General features: G+C 44.0%; 1 protein-coding gene across 2 annotated transcripts in view; it reads right to left on the bottom strand.

Moving 5' to 3' along the window:
* Nucleotides 1-22,050, bottom strand: part of abca5 (ATP-binding cassette, sub-family A (ABC1), member 5) — a 103,176-nt gene that overhangs the window by 9,153 nt on the left and 71,973 nt on the right. The window contains exons 23-34 of one of the 2 annotated variants that reach the window (XM_031835414.1): nucleotides 21,830-22,000; nucleotides 19,552-19,665; nucleotides 19,103-19,309; nucleotides 18,811-18,902; nucleotides 15,043-15,166; nucleotides 14,777-14,894; nucleotides 13,930-14,021; nucleotides 11,021-11,196; nucleotides 7,559-7,634; nucleotides 6,552-6,646; nucleotides 4,934-5,053; nucleotides 4,508-4,541 (exon numbers count right to left, since the gene is read on the bottom strand). In XM_031835414.1, coding sequence (XP_031691274.1) covers nucleotides 4,523-4,541; nucleotides 4,934-5,053; nucleotides 6,552-6,646; nucleotides 7,559-7,634; nucleotides 11,021-11,196; nucleotides 13,930-14,021; nucleotides 14,777-14,894; nucleotides 15,043-15,166; nucleotides 18,811-18,902; nucleotides 19,103-19,309; nucleotides 19,552-19,665; nucleotides 21,830-22,000 — 1,404 coding nt within the window. In that variant the 3' untranslated portion in view covers nucleotides 4,508-4,522. Of the gene's footprint in view, nucleotides 1-4,507; nucleotides 4,542-4,933; nucleotides 5,054-6,551; nucleotides 6,647-7,558; nucleotides 7,635-11,020; nucleotides 11,197-13,929; nucleotides 14,022-14,776; nucleotides 14,895-15,042; nucleotides 15,167-18,810; nucleotides 18,903-19,102; nucleotides 19,310-19,551; nucleotides 19,666-21,829; nucleotides 22,001-22,050 lie in introns of those variants that run through there. The other variant, XM_020495552.2, reaches the window with a different exon arrangement.

The raw sequence follows: 22,050 nt of genomic DNA, 5'->3' as shown, positions 1-22,050 counted from the left end.
GGCGATGTCATCTACAAATTAGCTTCCAATACTCTACTCAGCAAACTGGATGCAGTTTATCACAGTGCCATCCGTTTTGTTACTAAAGCACCTTACACCACCCACCACTGCGACCTGTATGCTCTAGTCGGCTGGCCCTCGCTACATATTCGTCGCCAGACCCACTGGCTCTAGGTCAACTACAAGTCCATGCTAGGTAAAGCTCCACCTTATCTCAGTTCACTGGTCACGATGGCGACACCCACCCGTAGCACACGCTGTATCTCACTGATCATCCCTAAAGCCAACACCTCATTTGGCCGCCTTACCTTCCAGTTCTCTGCTGCCTGTGACTCAAACGAATTGCAAAAATCGCTGAAGTTGGAGACTTTTATCTCCTTCACCAACTCTAAACATCTGCTATCTGAGCAGCTAACCGATCGCTGCAGCTGTACTTAGTCCATCGGTAAATAGCCGACCTAATTTACCTACCTCATCCCCATACTGTTTTTATTTATTTACTTTTCTGCTCTTTTGCACACCAGTATCTCTACCTGCACATGACCATCTAATCATTTATCACTCCAGTGTTAATCTGAAAATTGTAATTATTCGCCTACCTCCTCATGCCTTTTGCACACAATGCATATAGACTCTTTTTTTCTACTGTGTTTATTGACTTGTTAATTGTTTACTCCATGTGTAACTCTGTGCTGTTGTCTGTTCACACTGCTATGCTTTATCTTGGCCAGGTCGCAGTTGTAAATGAGAACATGTTCTCAACTAGCCTACCTGGTTAAATAAAGGTGAAATAAAAATAAAATAAAATCATCACAACTATATAGACCCAATACACCTGAGACATATCATCATCATCACAACTATATAAACCCAATACACCTGAGACACATCATCATCATCATAACTAGATAAACCCAATACACCTGAGACACATCATCATCATCACAACTAGATAAACCCAATACACCTAAGACACATCATCATCATCACAACTAGATAAACCCAAAACACCTGAGACACATCATCATCATCCTAATCACAACGACCACAAATCAACTCCCCAATACACCTGAGACACATCATCATCAACATCATCACAACTAGATAAACCCAAAACACCTGAAACACATCATCATCATCACAACTAGATAAACCCAATACACCTGAAACACATCAGCATCACAACTAGATAAACCCAAAACACCTGAGACACATCATCATCATCCTAATCACAACGACCACAAATCAACTCTCCAATACACCTGAGACACATCATCATCAACATCATCACAACTAGATAAACCCAAAACACCTGAAACACATCATCATCATCACAACTAGATAAACCTGAGACACATCATCATCATCACAACTAGATAAACCCAATACACCTGAGACACATCATCATCATCACAACTAGATAAACCCTGTCATGGCCTGGTCGAAGTATTTTGTGTTTATCTTTATTTATTTGGTCAGGCCAGGGTGTGGCATGGGTTTTTGTATGTGGTGTGTATGTATGGGGATAGTAGCTAGTGGGGTGTTCTAGTTAAGTCTATGGCTGTCTGAAGTGGTTCTCAATCAGAGGCAGGTGTTTATCGTTGTCTCTGATTGGGAACCATATTTAGGCAGCCATATTCTTTGAGTTTGTCGTGGGTGATTGTCCTTAGTGTCCTTGTTCCTGTCTCTGTGTTAGTTTACACTAGTATAGGCTGTTTCGGTTTTCGTTATGTTCTTTGTTTGTAGTGTTTATAATTGATTCGTGTTTTACGTTTGTTCATTAAACATGAATCGCAATCTACACGCTGCATTTTGGTCCGACTCTCCTTCACCACATGAAAACCGTTACAGAATCACCCACCACAAAAGGACCAAGCAGCGTGTCAACAGGCAGGAGCCGCAGGAGAGGCAACAGAGGCAGCAGCAGCAGGAGCAGCAGCAGCTGCAGTGGGAGAGGCTGCACTACTTGGAGAAATGGACATGGGAGGACGAACTGGACGGTAAAGGACCCTGGGCTCAGCCTGGAGAATATCGCCGCCCCAAGGAAGAACTGGAGGCGGCGAAAGCTGAGAGGCGCAGGTATGAGGAAGCAGCACGGCGAAGCGGATGGAAGCTCGAGAGTCAGCCCCAAAAATGTATTGGGGGGGGGGGCTCACAGGGAGCATGGCGACGCTAGGTAGGAGACCTACGCCAACTTCCTGTGGTTACCGGGGGGCTAGAGAGACCGGGCAGGCACCGTGTTATGCAGTGGTGCGCACGGTGTCCCCAGTGCGGGTGCATAGCCCGGTGCGGTATATTCCAGCTCCGCGTATCGGCCGGGCTAGAGTGGGCATCGAGCCAGGTAAGGTTGGGCAGGCTCGGTGCTCAAGAGCTCCAGTGCGCCTGCACGGTCCGGTCTATCCAGTACCACTTCCACACACCAGCCCTCCGGTGGCAGCTCCCCGCACCAGGCTTCCTGTGCGTGTTCTTGGTCCAGTACTACCAGTGCGAGCACCACGCATCAGGCCTACAGTGCGCCTCGCCTCTCCAGCGCTGTCGGAGTCTCCTGTCTATCTAGCGCTGTCAGAGCCTTCCTCATCTCCAGCGCTGCCGGAGTCTCCTGCCTGTTCAGCGCAGCCAGAGCTGCCAGCCTGCATGGAGCAGCCAGATCTGTCGGTCTGCATGGAGCAGCCAGAGATGCCAGTCTTCATGGAGCAGCCAGAGCTGTCAGTCTGCATGGAGCAGCCAGAGCTGTCAGTCTGCATGAAGCAGCCAGAGCTGTCAGTCTGCATGGAGCAGCCAGAGCTGTCAGTCTGCATGGAGCAGCCAGAGCTGTCAGTCTGCAAGGAGCTGCCAGTCTGCACGGAGCTGTCAGTCTGCAAGGAGCTGTCAGTCTGCAAGGAGCTGCCAGTCTGCAAGGAGCTGCCAGTCTGCATGGAGCTGTCAGTCTGCAAGGAGCTGCCAGTCTGCAAGGAGCTGCCAGTCTGCAAGGAGCTGCCAGTCTGCACGGAGCTGTCAGTCTGCAAGGAGCTGTCAGTCTGCAAGGAGCTGCCAGTCTGTAAGGAGCTGCCAGTCTGCAAGGAGCTGCCAGTCTGCACGGAGCCGCCAGAGCTGTCAGTCTGTAGGAAGCCGCCAGAGCTGTCAGCCTACATGGAGCAGTCAGAGCCGCCAGTCAGCGTGGAGCAGCCAGAGCCGCCAGTCAGCATGGAGCAGCCAGATCTTTCAGTCTTCCAGGATCCGCCAGTCAGCCAGACTCTTCCAGATCCGCCAGTCAGCCAGACTCTTCCAGATCCGCCAGTCAACCAGACTCTTCCAGATCCGCCAGTCAACCAGACTCTTCCAGATCCGCCAGTCAACCAGACTCTTCCAGATCCGCCAGTCAACCAGACTCTTCCAGATCCGCCAGTCAACCAGACTCTTCCAGATCCGCCAGTCAACCAGACTCTTCCAGATCCGCCAGTCAACCAGACTCTTCCAGATCCGCCAGTCAACCAGACTGTTTCGGTTTTCGTTACGTTCTTTGTTTGTAGTGTTTATAATTGATTCGTGTTTTACGTTTGTTCATTAAACATGGATCGCAATCTACACGCTGCATTTTGGTCCGACTCTCCTTACAAACCCACAAACCCAATACACCTGAGACACATCATCATCATCACAACTAGATAAACCCAATACACCTGAGACACATTATCATCATCACAACTAGATAAACCCAACACACCTGAGACACATTATCATCATCACAACTGGATAAACCCAACACACCTGAGACACATTATCATCATCACAACTGGATAAACCCAATACACCTGAGACACATTATCATCATCATCACAACTAGATAAACCCAATACACCTGAGACACATTATCATCATCATCACAACTAGATAAACCCAATACACCTGAGACACATTATCATCATCATCACAACTAGATAAACCCAACACACCTGAGACACATCATCATCATCACAACTAAATCAAATCAAATCAAATTTATTTATATAGCCCTTCGTACATCAGCTGATATCTCAAAGTGCTGTACAGAAACCCAGCCTAAAACCCCAAACAGCAAGCAATGCAGGTGGAGAAGCACGGTGGCTAGGAAAAACTCCCTAGAAAGGCCAATACCTAGGAAGAAACCTAGAGAGGAACCAGGCTATGTGGGGTGGCCAGTCCTCTTCTGGCTGTGCCGGGTGGAGATTATAACAGAACATAAACCCAATACACCTGAAACACATCATCATCATCACAACTAGATAAACCCAATGCACCTGAAACACATCAGCATCATCATCACAACTAGATAAAGCCAATACACCTGAAACACATCAGCCTCATCATCACAACTAGATAAACCCAACACACCTGAGACACATCATCATCATCACAACTAGATAAACCCAATGCACCTGAAACACATCAGCCTCATCATCACAACTAGATAAACCCAATGCACCTGAAACACATCAGCCTCATCATCACAACTAGATAAAGCCAATACACCTGAAACACATCATCATCATAATCATCATCACAACTAGATAGACCCAATACACCTGAGATATAACACATCCTTGTCTTCATCACCATCATCCTAATCACAACTACCACAAATCAACTCTCCAATACACCACCTGATCTCAACACCAAACAAAATATCTAAACACTAAAAAAGTACCCACAGTATGAAAAAAGACAAAGTACTTGTAACAAAGTTATTTATAACCTAGTTACTGCATCATAGATTATTAGCTAAAGCAATGTAATTGCAACATATCACACCTTTCCCCAAAGCCAGCCCCAATGTCAGAGCTTCTGGATGTCCCCCTGTCCCCCTCATTGAGTTGAATAGAGGGCAGACCACAAACAGCCATTGTGGCAAGTGCATTCTCTATCCAACGCTATGTTCCATCCATCTTCACCCCTACTCTGATACCCCAACACTCACCTGAGCTGCCCTGACACCATGATGGCCACGCGGTCACACACAGCCTCAGCCTCCTCCATGTAGTGAGTGGTCAGAATGGCCCCACGCTGGCGGTTCTTAAACGCTGCCCGGATAGCCCTCCTGGAGACAGGACGAACCAGAGGGACAGAAGGACCACAGCCTTAGCACTTTACTGGCTACTTAACAGAGTAGAACAATGAAAACCTAAAACTAAAAAACTAACTGAAAACCTTTGAAACTGAAGTTGACATATACCTTTGGTTATGTAGTGTATGGACACCTGCTCGTCAACCATCTCATTCCAAAATCATGGACATTAATATGGAGTTGGTCCCCCTTTTACTGCTATAACAGCCTCCACTCTTCTGGGAAGGCTTTCCACTAGATGTTAGAACATTGCTGCAGGGACTTGCTACCATTCAGACACAAGAGCATTAGTGAGGTGGGACACTGATGTTGGGCTATTAGGCCTGTTGGGTTAGTCGGCGTTCCAATTCATTCCAAAGGTGTTCGATGGGGTCGAGGTCAGGGCTCTGTGCAGGCCAGTCAAGTTCTTCCACACTGATCTTGACAAACATTTTCTATATGAACCTCGCTTTGTGCACGGGGGTATTCTCATGCTGAAACTGGAATGGGCCTTCCTCAAACTGTTGCCACAAAGTTGGAAGCGCAGAATCTAGAATCTAGAATGTCATTGTATGCTGTAGCGTTAAGATTTCCCTTCACTGGAACTAAGGGGCCTAGCCCAAACCATGGAAAACAGCTCCAGACCATTATTCCCCCCTTTACAGTTGGCACTTTGCATTCGGTCAGGTAGCGTTTTCCTGGCATCTGCCAAACCCAGATTTGTCCGTCGGACTGCCAGATAGTGAAGCGTGATTCATCACTCCAGAGAAAGTGTTTCCACTGCTCCAGAGTCCAATGGCGGCGAGCTTTACATCACTCCAGCCGACGCTTGGCATTGCGTATGGTGATCTTAGGCTTGTGTGCGGCTGCTCAGCCATGGAACAACATTTCATGAATCTCCAGACGAACAGTTATTGTGCTGATGTTGCTTCCAGAGGCAGTTTGGAACTTGTTAGTGAGTGTTGCAAACGAGGACAGACGATTTTTATGCGCTACACACTTCAGCACTCGGTGGTCCCATTCTGTGAGCTTGTGTGGCCTACCACTTTGCAGCTGAGCCGTTGTTGCTCCTAAACGTTTCCACTTCACAATAAGGGCAGCTCTAGCAAGGCAGAAGTTTGACAAACTGACTTGTTGGAAAGGTGACATCCTATGACGGTGCCACTTTGAAAGTCACTGAGCTAATCAGTAAGGCCATTCTACTGCCAATGTTTGTCTATGGAGATTGCATGGCTGTGTGCTCGATTTTATTCACCTGTTAGCAATGGGTGTGGCTGAAATAGCTGAATCCACTGAAGGTGTGTCCACATGCTTTTGTATATATAGTGTACATATACAAATTACACAATGAAACACGATACATTCTGGTTTCTATTGATTGCAGTGTGATTTTGCTGTAATTTCTCAGCCTTGTACCGCACAACTACTTCTTGTCAACAACATTGTTTTGGTCTGATTGTGCCTGTCCCAGGGAGAGGAGCATGGGTCTCACCACATGCGTTGTTTGGATTTGGGGTCCATCCCTGTAGAAGGCTCGTCCAGCAGAACTATCTGAGGGTTCCCCAACATGCTGAGAGCAAAGCACAACTGAAACACATAAACAGGAAACACAAAGGAATACAGTCAACAACGTGTGGCACAGATACAAATTAAACAGGCAAATGAGAATTAGTGAGGGCAAAAGGATTTGAATGTTTGGGCTAGGCTAAAACGCACAAAGAAAACACAACAATCAAATCAAATGTATTTATAAAGCACTTTTTACATCAGCAGATGTCCCAAAGTGCTTATACAGAAACCCAACCTAAAACTCTAAACAGCAAGCAATGCAGATGTAGAAGCAAGGTTGGCTAGGAAAAACTCCCTAGTAAGTCAGGAAGAAACCTAGAGAGGAACCAGGCTCTGAGGGGTTGACAGTCCTCTTCTGGCTTTCCCAAGTGGAGATTATAAGATTGTCCATGAAGGCCAGATCGTTCTTCAAGATGTTCAAACGTTCATAGATGACCAGCAGGGTCAAATAATAATCACAGCGGTTGTAGGGGGTACAATATGTCAGCACCTCAGGAGTAAACGTCAATTGGCTTCTCATAGCTGAGCATTCAGAGATTGAGACAGCAGTCAACATACTGTGACACAGATATACAAATTAAACAAGTGAGCAAAGTAAGGTTTTAGGATTTGGTTAATGTTTATGGGCTAAGCTTGGTGGTTATTTTACACACACACCAGCTAACATTGTAGGGTTGTTTGAGCTGGCAGAGGGAGGAAATACTCACCTCATTTCCTCTCTCTATTATCAAACGTCATATTAAATGATGGATGGTACTGCTAGGCCCAAACGGAATCTCTGAAGCAACCCCATTTCAGCTCTCCAAAGGTCTCCCTGGCAGGCAGTTTCAAACTAAACGTCTCCCTTTCCACAGTGTTATGTAAAGGTGTGTGGAGAGTAGACAGAGTGTAAAGTGGAACTCTCTCATGCTCTCCCTCTTTCTGTCTCACCTTCCTCTTGATCCCAGCTGAGAGGTTTTTGGCCTGCTTGTGGAGGTGGCCCTTCAGCTCCAGAGCATTCACCACACTGAAAGGAACACAGAGAGAGAGACAAACACAACGTTCACACAAAGACCACAGCAAACCACAGTCCTGTGGACCACAGTCCACAGGAGACCACAGCAAAAAGGTACATAACAGAAAAATAAAGAGGGCCAAGTCTAAAAGGTAGGTTAGATAAGACGCAAATGTTAGATACATTATTCATTTTTTAGGATTAAAATGAACTCCAGATAAACAATCCAATCAATGCTTAGTTGTCAACAGCACATCTCTGACTACATCAGGCACCACCTGTTACTACCACAAGACAGTTGTCATAAGGGTATTTATATCTATTATGGGGTCCAAACACATTAAAGCACTTACATTACATATAAAACCAGAGAAAACAGGACATCATATAACATTATTACACCACTACATATCTACAATACAAACTGTATAAAACCACCATACAACAATATTATAATGTACGTGTGTGTAGAGTGTGTGTGCTAGCGCTTGTGTGCGTATGTTTGTGTCTGCACCTTTGTGTGTGTCTCTTCACAGTCCCCGCTGTTCCATAAGGTGTATTTTTACCTGTTTTTTAAATTAATTTTTAAATTTAAATTTTAAATCTGGACTTGAGCATTGTGAAGAGACCTCTGGTGACATGTCTTGTGGGGTATGAATGGGTGTCTGAGCTGTGTGCTAGTAGTTTAAACAGATAGCTCGGTGAATTCAGCATGTCAACACCTCTTACAGAAACAAGTAGTGATGAAGTCAATCTCTCTTCCACTTTGAGCCATGAGAGATTTACATTCATATCATTGTTAGCTCTCCGTTTACTTTAAAGGGCCAGCCGTGCTGCCCTGTTCTGAGCCAATTGTAATTACCCTAAGTCCCTCTTTGTGGCACAGTGGTTAACATCTCTTTTCTGAGTGTACTGCATATAACCAGCTTCTCAGGCACCATCTCAGTGTGCTTCATTCTATAGCTAGAGGACTCCTGATAGTAGAATTATTTTTTTGTCTTTATCTATTGATGTCTAGTACTGTCTGTAAGCTAGCTAGGGCCATCTACTGTAAGTGCTCCCTGTCTTCACAGTGACCTACTTGGTGTCTGCTGACTGTTCATAATTTGCAGATAGTTCATGACACATCAATCAGGATGAAGGTACAGGGCCATTGGTGACTTATTTTGGGTAATTAGTGGCTATATTGGAGGGGGAGTGCTTTCGCTTCTCCTAGGCAATCAGCAATTAGTACAGGGAGGCGTGCGCTCCACCTCTGATAAGCAATTAGCAATTAGTGTTAGTTCTTCAGCCTCCCCTGGTTTCTCAGCGGTAGCTGTAAGCAGCGGTCGTGTCAGTTCGGTCTCATAACTAAGATCAATGCCGAAACAAAGACGGTTCTGTGGAGTTGTTGGAGGAAGGCTCCACACTCTCATTTGAGTATATCTTACCTAGTTATTTACTTTCTGATTTTGCAGCTTTGTCAACCCTGTGTGTTTTCTATACCTGTTTGCACCTCCCCCTGTAGGATTTATAGACGTTCCCCACAACTTGGTTGCAACCCTCCTAATTTAGTGCACCCTACACGCACAATCCATGTGGAATTCCTGGTCTCTGGCAGCATTTGGAACTGCCACTCTGCGGTCAAGAACGCCTAGTTCATCTCAACCTATGCTGCCCTTCAGTCCCTCGACTTTCTGGCCCTGACAAAGACATGTATCAGCCCAGAGAACACTGCTACTCTAGATCTGACTGTTTCTCTCATAGTCCGAGAGCACCTGGTCTTTGGTGGTGGTGACACAGGTCTACTAATTTCTATTCTCACCTGTCCATCTCCTCTCCCTTCTGCTAAATACTTATCCCGACTCTGCCTCTTCAACTCTACTCCCCTCCCTTTCCGCATCCTATGACCTGCACAGTCCCCTTTCCTCCCGGCTGGCTCGGCCCTCCCCTCCTACTCCGTGGCTGAGTGACTCATTGTGAGTTTACAAAACAGGGCTGAGAGGAAAATGGAGGAACAAACTTCCAGAGAACCTATCATCCTTTCACTCCCTCCTCTGTATCTGCTGCTAAAGCCACTTTCAACCACTACATTTCATGCTTCTGCCTCTTACCCTAGGAAACTCTTCCACCTTCTCCCTCCTTAATCCTCTACCCCCCCTCCCTCCCTCTGGACGACTTTGTCAACAACTTTGGGGGGAAAAAAAGATTGACGACATCTGCTACTCCTTCACTCAGCCTATTGAGTCCACTGGTCTCACTCAGAACTACCCTACACCTTGACCTCTTTCTCCCCTTTTCCAGATGACGTCTGGCCACTGGACAACCTGCCTGCTCGACCCCAGACCATCTTGGAGACCTTCTCCCATCAACTTATCCCTGACCACTGGCTGCATCCCCTCTAACTTCAAAATGGTTTCTCCCCTCAAGAAACCAACACTCGACTCATCTGACATCAAACTATAGACCTGTAGCCTTTTCTTTCCAAAACACCTGAGTGTGCTGTCTATGATCAACTTTATCGTTATGGCTCTCTATGATCTTGACCCTAACTAGTCAGGCTTCAAGATGGGTCACCCAAACGTGACTGCTCTTCTGTGTCAGAGGCTCTCTGCACTGCCAAAGCTGACTCTCTCCTCTGTTCTCATCCTCCTAGATCTATCCACTGCCTTTGACACCATGAACCATCAGATCCTCCTCTCCACCCTCTCAGGGCAGGGCATCTCGGGCTCTGCACACTCTTGGATTGCGTCCTACCTGGCAGGCCGCTCCTACCAGATGACATGGAGAGGATCTGCGTCGGACACAGATTTACTGGTGTCCCCCAGCGCTCGGTTCTAGGGCCTCTATACACGAAGTCACTCGGCTCCGTCATATCCTCACATGGTCTCTCCTATCATTGCTCTGCAGATGACATGCAACTACGTTCCCTTCTGACACCCAGGTGCCCGGCCCACCACCTCAAGCTCAATAAGACATAACTGCTCTTCCCCTGGGGGAAGGCCTGCCCGCTCAAAGAAATCTCCATCACGGTTGACAACTCCAGTGTCGCCCTCCCAGAGTGCGAAGAACCTTGGCGTGACACTATTGTTCTCTGCAAACATCAAAGCAGCACCTGTAGAGTACGACCCTATAATACACAGGATGAGGTGAAGGTCAATCCAGGCACTTGTCATCTCCGGTCTGGACCACTTGTGCCATCAAACCCATGAAACTTATCCAGAACGCTGCCGACTGCCTGGTTTTCAAGTTCTCCTATATCACCCCGCTCCTCCTCACGATCGGAACAGCAACTGCCCCCACCCACCACACTTTCGTTGCCTGTGTTGTTGTTGTCCTTCCTAGTTAACATGAATGCAGTCACACTGGAAAAGAGCATCTGCTAAATGACAAGTGTTAACATGATAGTGGATAGTTACCGTGTGATGATGCCAGGGACGTCCTGTCCGCGGAGGCCCTTGATGGCAGCGTAGATCTCCAGGTGTTCCTCCAGGGTGATGCGGGGCCACAAAGGGCTGACCTGGGGACAGTAGCCTATATGTTCCAGGGGGTTGTCTACTGGACGGAACTCTGTACTGTAGTCCCCCATCAGGACCTGAGGCAAGAAAAACAGACTGTTATATAGGATCAGATTGGACCTTAAAAGCAGCTGTTTTTTGTCTCAATATTAAACCATTTCTGGGCAATAATTAAGTACCTTTTATTTGTGATTGTTTTATACAATTTTGATTGAAAACCAACCTTAGGAAAGAGCAATTTCTCAAGCAAGAATTGTTAAGACTGGACAGCATCCCAATTTTGACTTATGTATTGTTTCCACTGAGGTTAGAATAATACTAAGTATTCAGACCCCTTTCATCACATTGAAAGCCTTATTCTAAAATTGATTAAAAGAAATCTCAATCTACACGATACTACTTAATGACAAAGCAAAAACAGGTTTGCAAATACACATTTAAATGACTTGAGCTCAGGTGTATCCTGTTCCATTGATCATCCTTGATGTTTCTACAACTTCATTGGACATGATTTGGAAAGTTACTATACAAGGTCCCACAGTTGACGCATGTCAGAGCAAAAACCAAGCCATGAGTTTGTCTGGAGAGCTCTGAGACAGGATTGTGTCAAGGCACCAAAACATTTCTGCAGCAATGAAGGTGCACAAGAACACAGTGGCCTCCATTCTTAAATGGAAGAAGTTTGGAACCACCTAGACTCATCTTAAACTGAGCAATCGGGAGAGAAGCACCTTGGTCAGGGAGTTGACCAAGAACCCCAGAGTTCCTCTGTGGAGATGGGACAACCATCTCTGCAATACTCAACCAATCAGGCCTTTATGGTAGAATGGACAGATGAAAGCCACTCCTCAGTAAAAGGCACCTGAAGGACTCAGACCATGAGAAACTAGATTCTCTGGTCAGATGAAACCAAGATTGAACTCATTGGCTTGACAGCAAAGTGTCACATCTGGAGGAAACCTGGCACCATCCCTACGGTGAAGCATGCTGGTAGGGCTGGGCGATATATAGATTGTGTGACGATAGAGCATAATATTTCATTGTTGCAAATCACTCTTTACAGCAATATTTTTTGTCAATTGGAAAACGCTTAGCGTTCTTCCACACGGGGAAATTTGCAACACAAACAAACACGGAGGAGAAGAATCGTGACACGGAGCTCGTACCTAAAAGGGCTACTTCGGTCACATGGACGTGGTTTGGGTATGAAAAGTCTGACACGGACCAGAAAACCGTCCTCTGCAAAATATGCCTCAGGCCGGTTCTCGATAACGGGCTCAAACACCACCAACACAAAAATCGTGTGAAACAGTACAGAGAGAGTCTACGGATGAGATCCAAAAAAGTACGGTTGAGTGCTCAAAACAAATCCCCGACTCAGACCACGAAGATGGGAGTTAACAGCTGCCGTTACAACTTACATCTGCAAAGACATGGCCCCAATTTACACGGTCGAGAAACGGGGGTTTTCGTGAGTTGGTGCTAACACTTGACCAAATGCAAATTGGTGTGACACGTATTAATGCAAAACATGCAAGCCCACAAAAATATTTTTAAGAAGAAAAATATGTAATAAGAAATAGGCCTTTACATGTGGTCATTTTATATAAAATGTGCTATATCAGGATATGAGATTTTTACCATATTGCCCAGCCCTACATGGTGGTGGCAGCATAAAGACACTAAGCACACAGCCAAGACAACGCAGGAGTGGCTTCGGGACAAGTCTCTGAATGTCCTTGAGTGGCCCAGCCAGAGCCCGGACTTGAACCCGATTTGAACATCTTTGGAGAGACCTGAAAATAGCTGTGCAGTGACACTCCCCATCCAACCTGACAGAACCTGAGTAAAGGGTCTGAATACTTACGCAAGTGTAAACGTTTTATTTGCAAAACTGTATTAAAATATTTTTTTCCTTTGTCATGGGGTATTGTGTAGATTGAGGAAAAAACTATTTCATACATTTTAGAATAAGGCTAACGTAACAAAATGTGGAAAAAGTCAAGGAAAATCTAGTTTTTGACTGCACTGGGCCTTTAAGGCTAAACCTCACATTAAACAACCATCTTTCCTGTAGTTGTGCGCACACTAAACGATGGTGGCACAGACGGGGGTCGCACTACAAGATTCTTCACTTGGTCTTGAGGATTGCTAATACCACGGTGTCGCACGAAAACAATGATGGGATTAGATTTAACGTAGCTACAACAAGCTGTGGCTCAAAGCAGTCCTAAATGTTTTCAGTCAGACATTCACGCTTGCCATTCAGAGTTGAAATATCTAGCCAACAATTTGAAATGAATAAGATTGATTGTGAACTTCAGAGCTGTAACAATTTGACACGTTGGCTTTGATTTAAAGGCAAGTACAAATGCATACTAGCAGTAGTCATCGCTCCTTCTCGAGTCTACACATTATGGGTGACGTGAAACAACGTGCTCTCATTAGCTATTGCTCATCACCGTTCTCAAAACTTGTCGTTGCACATCTCACACAACGAGAATTGTTTGAAAATATCGTGACGTCTGGGACTGCTCAAAGATTGATCGTTAGCCCTCAGATTGAGTCTCTGACCCACTCCCATTAAATAAGCGTTGGTTACTGCCGCGCACCCCAAGTAGGCAACAACATGGGGATTTTGTCTCTGATCTCAAACTTGTCTGGGACAGCTAAATCGGGACCAAAATTGTGTAATGTACACCCAGCTTAAAAGGCATTTTCAATTTAAATGACGTTTAAGTCCAGGAAACTGGCCCTAAAAATTCCATATAGGGTCCAGTCAAAAGACAGAGAGGGTGAATGGTATGTACCTGTCCAGCGGTTGGGACTGTGTCTCCAGACAACATATGCATGATGGTGCTTTTCCCTGCTCCGTTGGGCCCCAGCAGTCCAAGCACCTCACCTGAACACACATACAGTTGATATACTGGTTATCTGTTATGAGACCATTGACATTGTTCAAAAACCCAAGCCTCACAGTGCAGACCTCAGGGATTTCTCTGCCATTAATATCCTTGGACGGGTTGCTTAAATACAAACAATGTAAAATATATCTAGATTTGTTTTGAACTAACAACCACCAAAATAAAAAATAGACAGTCAGGGAGAATAGAAAAACCCCAAAACAATTAATTTAGCAGTATATATTTTGTTATGTTTGGGCAAAAGAACACAGCATTAGCCATGGCAAAATGCATAGAATTGCAGGAAATCTGCTTTAAAACAAAAATAATAGCAGCTGCATCGAAAGTGTAGAATTGGGGGAAAATGGCTTGTCTATAATTTCCTGACACCGCTAAGATTGGGGCCACTATTTTTTTTATTTTTACTGTGCAGGCAGAACAACTGCGCCCCTGCCACAACCCTTACCACGCCCACCACCTAAGCCTCATTTAAATCCAGTTGAGGCTGCTGAGGGGAGGACGGCTTATAATAATGGCTGGAATGAAGTACATGGAAACCATGTGTTCGATACCATTCTATTTATTCCGGTCCATCCATTACTACGAGCCATCCTCCCTTCAGCAGCCTCCATTGCCCTGGACATAAATCATTGCATTCATAACTTCATGTGATAAATGTCAAGCAATGGAATTGTTTAGTGTTTGACTGATCAAATGTACAGTTTACAGTTGGAGAGCAGTAAGCTCGGCTGACCTTTGCGTACACAGAAGGAGATGTTCTTGGTGGCTACCGTCCTCCTCTTCTTGAGAGAGATTCCTTCCCTTGGACATTTAAACTGCTTCCTCAAGTTACTCACCACCACTACTGGTTTCTGAAGGGGGGGGCACAATTTTTTTAAAATTAGCTGACAGTTAATAGATCTGAGGAAACCGTCAAAACATGGCAAATCCCCTTTCAAAGATGGGATTAGTCTTCCACAGAGATCAAGGTGTGAATAAAAAAGCACTTAACACACACACCTCCTCACAGCACTGGCAGGTGAGGGCCTCCTTCACCCGAGCCTTTTCCATCTGAACATCTTCATCCTCGTTGATCCCCTCCTCTGGGTTACGCTCCACTTTAGCCTTAGTATTGGAAGAGATCCTTCAGGAGAAAGAATGGTAATATTCAGTTTCATAGTCTCACGTTACCATACTTTCAAGTCTCATTCAAATCAAGGAACATTGGAATTGAAGCTAGGTGGAGTATTATGACGAATTAAAGATCCAATGCAGCCATTGTTATCTCAATATCAAGTACCACACTGTGATTGTTTTAAATTGAAAAGGTCAGAAAGAAACAAAAACAATTATTTATTTTTACTGTTTGTTTTTTTTCCGTAAAAAAAAAGAAGATTTTTTTTTGGGACTACGCTTTTTATTTGTCATTTTTTGATTGGGGGGGGGTTACAGGTACAATATTGATGTGCATTTACACACTTTTAGTTTATTCTACAAGCTGCCCCTCTACAGTAAAAGAAAATGATCATATTAACCACACAGCATTTTGTAATAAAATTGGTAGGTAAAGAAAAGATAAACAAAAAAAGAGGTGGGCCTCCAGAAGTCTCAAGTTTTGAGGGAGCGTGCAATTGGCATGCTGACTGCAGGAATGTCCACCAGAGCTGTTGGCAGATAATTTTGTGTTAATTTCTTTAGCAAAAGCCACCTCCAACATCATTTTAGAGAATTTGGCAGTATGTCTAACACTGCAGACCACGTGTAAGCACGCCAGCCCAAGACATCCACATCCGGGCTTCTTCAATTGCGGGATCGTCTGAGACCAGCCACCCGGACAGCTGATGAAACTGTGGGTTTGCACAACCAAATAATTTCTGCACAACCTGTCAGAAACCATCTCAGGGAAGCTCATTTGCGTCAAGTGTATGTTAGCGGAGCAGAGCTGGAGCGTGGAGAAATATTCCTAAAGGCTAGAGAGTCGGGTTTCTCGCCCGCTCCAAACTTCGCTTCAATAGCGCTCACTTCACGAGCTCAGGGCATGCCTGACCCAGCATGCATTTGTAGTCTACTTATGCCTTGCGTGAGCTACTGTCATGGAGTTCGCTAAATACAGTGCCTTCAGAAAGTATTCAGACCCCTTGACTTTTTCCACATTGTTACGTTACAGCCCTATTCTAAAACGGATGAAATAAAAACAATTCCTCAGTAATCTACACACAATACCCAATAATGACAAAGCGAAAACAGGTTTTTAGAATTTGTTTTTAGAAACCTTTACATAAGTGTTCAGACCCTTTGCTATGAGACTGGAAATTGAGCTCAGGTGCATCCTGTTCCATTGATCATCCTTGAGATGTTTCTACAACTTTATTGGAGTCCACCTGTGGTAAATTCAATTGATTGGACATGATTTGGAAAGGCACACCTGTCTATATAAGGTCCCACAGTTGACAGTGCATGTCAGAGCAAAAACAAAGCCATGAGGTCGACGGAATTGTCAGTAGAGCTCCGAGACAGGATTGTGTCGAGGCACCGATCTGGGGAAGTGTACCAAAACATTTCTGCAGCATTGAAGGTCCCCGAGAACTAAGTGACCTCCATCATTCTTAAATAGAATATGTTTGAAACAGTCAAGACTCTTCCTAGAGCTGGCCGCGCCGCCTAACTGAGCAATCGGGGGAGAAGCGCCTTGGTCAGGGAGGTGACCAGGAACCCGATGGTCACTCTGACAGAGTTCCAGAGTTCCTCTGTGGAGATGGGAGAACCTTCCAGAAGGACAACCATCTCTGCAGCACTCCACCAATCAGGCCTTTATGGTGGAGTGGCCAGACGGAAGCCACTCCTCAGTAAAAGGCACATGACAACCCGCTTGGAGTTTGCAAAAAAGGCACCCTCAGAGCATGAAAAACAAGATTCTCTGGTCTGATGAAACTAAGATTGAACTTTCTGGTCTGAATGTCAAGCGTTGTGTCTGGAGGAAACCTGACACCAAATATATTTAGATTTGTTTAACACTTTTTTCGTTACTACATTATTCCATGTGTTAAGTTGTTTTGATGCCTTCACTATTATTCTACAATGTAGAAAATAGTAAAAAAATTAAGAAAAACCATGGAATGAGTAGGTGTGTCTAAACTTTGGACTGGTAGTGTATATGGAATTGCTTTAAGAAGGTCACACCAAGGATCATTTAGTTATTTGATATGGAATTTTAAGACACCTTGAAGTATAAAAATATATGTATAATAATTATGAAAAAAATGTTTTGGGCCTTACTGCTATTAGCCAATACAAATGTATTGAATAACAGACTATCCACATGGACAGTCCCCCAAAAATATAAAAAGGATGTTTGTTCTGAAGTGTCTCTAGAGAGACATTTATATCTTGAGATATAAGAAAGATCAGGAAACTTTTATAATTATTATTATATTTATATTATTATATTATTATTATTATATTTATATTATATTATATTTAAATGTATTTAAAACCTTATTTTTTGTCATTAAACAGTCTCCATATATACTTCCATTCATTTTTTTCAACTGGTACCAGGGGACCTTCAGACAAGTCTTGTGAGGCCTGTGGGTGTTCTAAAGAACTGTTTGGGTCAAAGGTCCATTTGATACTTGTGGTGGCAGAGGAGACAGTTACTCAATGTATGTGTGTCTCACTCCCTCCCCCTCTCAGTCTGGCATTGTTCCTGGTCTTCCTAGCTGCTGTGCTAGTATTGTCTCTGGCTACGGGGAACATCCAGATCCACGCTCCAGAACTCATCAAGGCAAAGGGTGGCTATTTGAAGAATCTCAAATATAAAATATATGTTGATTTGTTTAACATAACACACTTTGGTTACTACATGATTCCATATGTATTATTACATAGTTTTGATGTCTTCACTATTATTCTACAATGTAGAAAATAGTAATAATAAAGAACAACCCTTGAATGAGTAGGTATGTCCAAACTTTTAACCGGTAGTGTACATTGTCTAGATAAAGTTTGATATTATCTGAGTATAATGAGATGGCATGACCTGTAGAATTGAGAGATATGATTGTAATTTCTTTTGATTGTTGAAGTCCCTGGGTCAGGGCCTCCATAGACAATACTAATAGCTGAGGTGAGATGGGATCACCTTGCCTGCTTATTCTGACCAGAACAGAGCAGGTATTGCCTGTTATTACTATGGCACATAGTAGGCAGGTATTGCCTACTTATTACTATTCGCACATAGTATTTTAATAATATTTTCCAAAACCGACCAAAGATATGACCATTTAGTCTATCAAAAGCTTTTTTCTGCGTTGAGAGATATAACTGCCCAATGAGCTTTGGTTTCTGATGAGCATGTAAGATACTGTAAGTAATAGACAATGGCGGCTATTTGAGGATGTACCAATTTGGGTAAGTAGGTTTCGAGACAGGACGACAGGATTTTACAAAATGGTTTAATATCTGTTTTTATCAAAGATAGGGGGTGATAGTGAGAGCACTGGGTGGCGTCCTTATCTTTTTTAATAAAAAATAAATAAAAAAAGCAAAATTAGCGCTGTATTTATATCCCTTCCAAGTAAACCTTTGTGACCAGTTGTGTTAATAATTTCCGCTAGTTTGTACAAATGGTTTTCTATTCTACTGTATGCGAGTCCTTTTCGACTGCACTGGGACTTTAACAATGACTTTAGTTGTGAGATATTTTTATCAACATACTCCCCTATCCATTGACCACCACCTCTTCCCTCTGAGTAGCCCTGCCCCTCTTCTTCTTCTCTCATCCCTTACCTGCAGAACTGGTCATTCTTCATGGTCCTCCCTCCATAGCGGATCTCCAACCAGCGCAGTATGAACAGCAGCAGGATGCACTGCAGATAGGGCTGGGGAGAAACAATGTGTGTGATGTATGTCTGTCTACAAAAAAATATTGATATGCTAGCATGCTGTATGAAACAGAAATAATTTCCTACCAGACACAAAGTAAGCAACAACAACAAACCCAATCCATGTTAGACCTCAACATCTCTGTACTCTGACTCCTATCCCTACTGTAATGTCCAGGGCATTTCCTGCTACTTACAGATAGGACAGCTATGAGCAGGTTCTTCCAGAGGAAGTCCTCTTCATAGAGGGAGGGCAGGAAGGTGGCCTTGGTGATAGAATTAAGGCAGCCCATTAAGGGGTAGAGAGGGTTGAAGAAACATAGTGTATTGTGGAGGATCCTCGTCAGCCCGGGGTTGTCGTTCACAAATGACAGCTGGACGATGGAGGCAGACACCACACACACCTAGTATGCAACAGAACGACACACACACACAAAATAACCAAACAAAGTAATATAGCTGCTCCCACATTGACACAAATCATTAATCTACTTATATTGTTTTTCACTATAGATGAAACTTCATAATAAAAACAAATCACGGTTTTGTTAATATTGTAAGAATGTTGTGTGAACGTTGTAATGTTGTGTGTGAATGTTATATAAATGTTGTGTGACAGGGAGGGAGGGAAGATTGTTGTTCTCACCATCATTGAGACCACAGAGAAGAAGTCTCTGTTACTCTGGACGCGTGTGAACATGAAAGACACCACATAGGCGAACAGGATCATAGCTGGACCAAAACCTATCAGACACAGGATCTATAGAAAATAAGATGGAGAGAGATTCAGTCTGAGGGAGTGTACAGTGGCATGAAAAAGTATGTGAACCCTTTGGAATTACCTGGATTTCTGCATAAATTGGTCATAACATTTGATCTGCTCTTCATCTAAGTCACAACAATAGTCAAACAGTCTGCTTAAACTAATAACACACAATTATATGTTTTCCTGTCTTTATTGAACACACCATGTAAACATTCACAGTGCAGGGTGGAAAAAGTATGTGAGCCCTTTGATTTAATAACTGGTTGACCCTCCTTTGGCAGTGTTAGCAATTTATGTTATTCTTCAATAACACAAACTCCAAAGCAAATCAGGGAGAGAAAAATAGGTTTATTTGAGAAGGACAAATCAGGATGTTATGCTGGTAGGTAGATGTTTAGTCTCCCCTCTCCTCAGCTTTTCTCCACTGAACAAAGGAATAGGCTGCCATTTATAACCCCCCACCCTAACCTGGGGTTGACTAATCAGAAGTCATTGCAGTACAACTTGGCCAATGGCCAAGTAACAAGTATCCTGCCCCCGACTCAATGTACAGACTAATGAAAACGTGGCACACGTCGCTCTGAGTTCAGGAGTGACATTCCACAGATTCTAAACAGATGTTGAACTGAAACCCAACTCCTATTTACAATTTGCTATTGACCATTAGTATTCTGGTACTCTCGTCCTCTGCGTTGTGTATTTATCTTCAAAATATTCTTAAAGCAGCAATAACCTCAACCCAAAGTTTTCTGTTGTTGCGGATCAGACCTGCACAACAGTCAGGAGGAATTTTGGACCATCCCTCTTTACAAAACCGTTTCAGTTCAGCAATTTTCTTGGGATGTCTGGTGTGAACTGCTCTCGAGGTCATGCCACAGCATCTCAATCGGGTTGAGGTCAGGACTCTGACTGGGCCACTCCAGAAGGCGTATTTTCTTCTGTTGAATCCATTCTGTTGTTGATTTACTTCTTTGTTTTGGGTCGTTGTCCTGTTGCACCACCCAACTTCTGTTGAGCTTCAATTGGCGGACAGATAGCCTAACATTCTCCTGCAAAATGTCTTGATAAACTTGGGAATTCATTTTTCCTGTTGATGATAGCAAGCTGTCCAGGCCTTGAGGCAGCAAAACAGCCAAAACCATGATGCTCCCATCCACCATACTTTAGGGTTTGGATGAGATTTTGATGTTGGTGTGTCTTTTTTTCTCTCGACACAGTGTTGTGTGTTCCTTCCCTACAACTCAACTGTAGTTTAATCTGTTCACAACATATTTTGCCAGTAGCGCTGTGGAACATCCAGGTGCTCTTTTCGAACTTTAGACGAGCAGCAATGGGTTTTTTTGGACAGCAGTGGCTTCTTCCGTGGTGTCCTCCCACAAACACCATTCTTGTTTAGTGTTTTACACATCGTAGACTCGTCAACAGAGATGTTAGAATGTTCCAGAGATTTCTCTATGTCTTTAGCTGACACTCTAGGATTCTTCTTAACCTCACTGAGCATTCTGCACTGTGCTCTTGCAGTCATCTTTGCAGGACGGCCACTCCTAGGGAGAGTAGAAACAGTGATGAACTTTCTCCATTTATAGACGCTTTGTCTTACCGTGGACTGATGAACATCAAAGCTTTTAGAGATACTTTCGTAACCCTTTCCAGCTTCATGCAAGTAAACAATTCCTAATCTTAGGTCTTCTGAGCGCACTTTTGTTCAGACATCAGACAATGCTTCTTGTGAATAGCAAACTCAAATTTTGTGAGTGTTTTTTATAGGGCAGGGCAGCTCTAACCAACATCTCCAATCTTGTCTCATTGATTAGACTCCAGGGTAGCTGACTCCTGACTCCTGGCTTTTGGAGAAGTGATTAGCCTAGGGGTTCACATACTTTTCCCAACCTACACTGTGAATGTTTAAACGCTATATTCAATATAGACAAGAAAAATACAACAATGTGTGTGTTATTAGTTCAAGCACACTGTGTTTGTCCATTGCTGTGACTTCGATAAAGATCACATCAAATTGTATGACCAATTTATGCAGTAATCCAGGTAATTCCAAAATGTTCACATACTTTTTCTTTCCACTGTATGTGTGTGTTGTTTCTGACTGACCACGGAAGTGTGCATGTGTACTGTACTAGACACGCGAGTCTAACTAACTGACCACTGCGGTGACGTTGCTAGAGGTAAGCAGGTTGGCAGTATGGAAGGAGAAGAGGATGCTGGTCATGGTGGTCAGTATGAGGTAGTAGAAGGGGATGTCCACTGCAGCCTGACCACACCAGTACGCAGACGGGACCAGGCCAGAGATACGCAGCGTTGAACGGCACTTTATCTTGGATTGAGAAGAGAAAGGAAAGAGTTATCAGTCAATATGGAAAGCAC

Source organism: Oncorhynchus kisutch, linkage group LG11 (genome assembly GCF_002021735.2).
Source record: "Oncorhynchus kisutch isolate 150728-3 linkage group LG11, Okis_V2, whole genome shotgun sequence".
Taxonomy (NCBI): domain Eukaryota; kingdom Metazoa; phylum Chordata; class Actinopteri; order Salmoniformes; family Salmonidae; genus Oncorhynchus; species Oncorhynchus kisutch.
This window is presented reverse-complemented; position numbering and strand designations above follow the sequence as displayed.